At 47.2% G+C, this 616-nt stretch overlaps 1 protein-coding gene across 1 annotated transcript; it reads left to right on the top strand.

Moving 5' to 3' along the window:
• Positions 1 to 5: 5 nt before the first annotated feature.
• LOC109131770 (probable E3 ubiquitin-protein ligase HERC2) lies at positions 6 to 611 on the top strand (the record flags this gene model as incomplete). The annotated part of the gene is made up of 1 exon (XM_019242948.1): positions 6 to 611. A coding segment is annotated over one exon (606 nt), but the record flags the coding sequence as incomplete, so codon positions are not given.
• Positions 612 to 616: the final 5 nt, after the last annotated feature.

Here is a 616-nt window from a genome sequence, read left to right as displayed (position 1 = left end):
CTTTTGTGACATCAGAAGGTAAGCTGTTTACATTTGGTGATGGTACTTTTGGTGCGCTTGGGCATGGTGATCGTATAAGCACAAACATACCTAGAGAAGTCGATGCGCTAAGTGGCTGCAGAACGATAAAGACAGCTTGTGGTGTTTGGCATTCAGCTGCTGTTGTCAGTGTTTTCGGTGAGGCCACATCATCAGGAAAGCTCTTTACTTGGGGTGATGGAGACGATGGGAGACTCGGACATGGTGATATAGAGTCTAGACTAATCCCATCTTGTGTAACTGAACTGGATACAACTAGCTTTCAGCAGGTAGCTTGTGGTCAGAGCATTACCATTGCTCTCTCTGTGTCTGGACAAGTTTACGCAATGGGAATTGCTGATCCGAGTCAAGATAATGCTGTGAGAGCTCCTTCTTGCATTGAAGGGGGTCTAGGAAAGAGTTTTGTCCAAGAAGTGGCTTGCGGGTTTCACCATATCGCGGTTTTGAACGCAAAAGCTGAGGTCTACACTTGGGGCAAAGGATCAAACGGACAGCTCGGGCACGGAGACACCGAACATAGAAGCACGCCGACTCTTGTGAAAGCTTTGAAAGGTAAACAAGTGAGGAAAGTGGTGTG

Source organism: Camelina sativa, unplaced genomic scaffold (assembly GCF_000633955.1).
Source record: "Camelina sativa cultivar DH55 unplaced genomic scaffold, Cs unpScaffold04761, whole genome shotgun sequence".
Taxonomy (NCBI): Eukaryota; Viridiplantae; Streptophyta; class Magnoliopsida; order Brassicales; family Brassicaceae; genus Camelina; species Camelina sativa.
The sequence above is the reverse complement of the archived record's forward strand: the minus strand, read 5'-3'. Positions and strand labels throughout refer to the sequence as shown.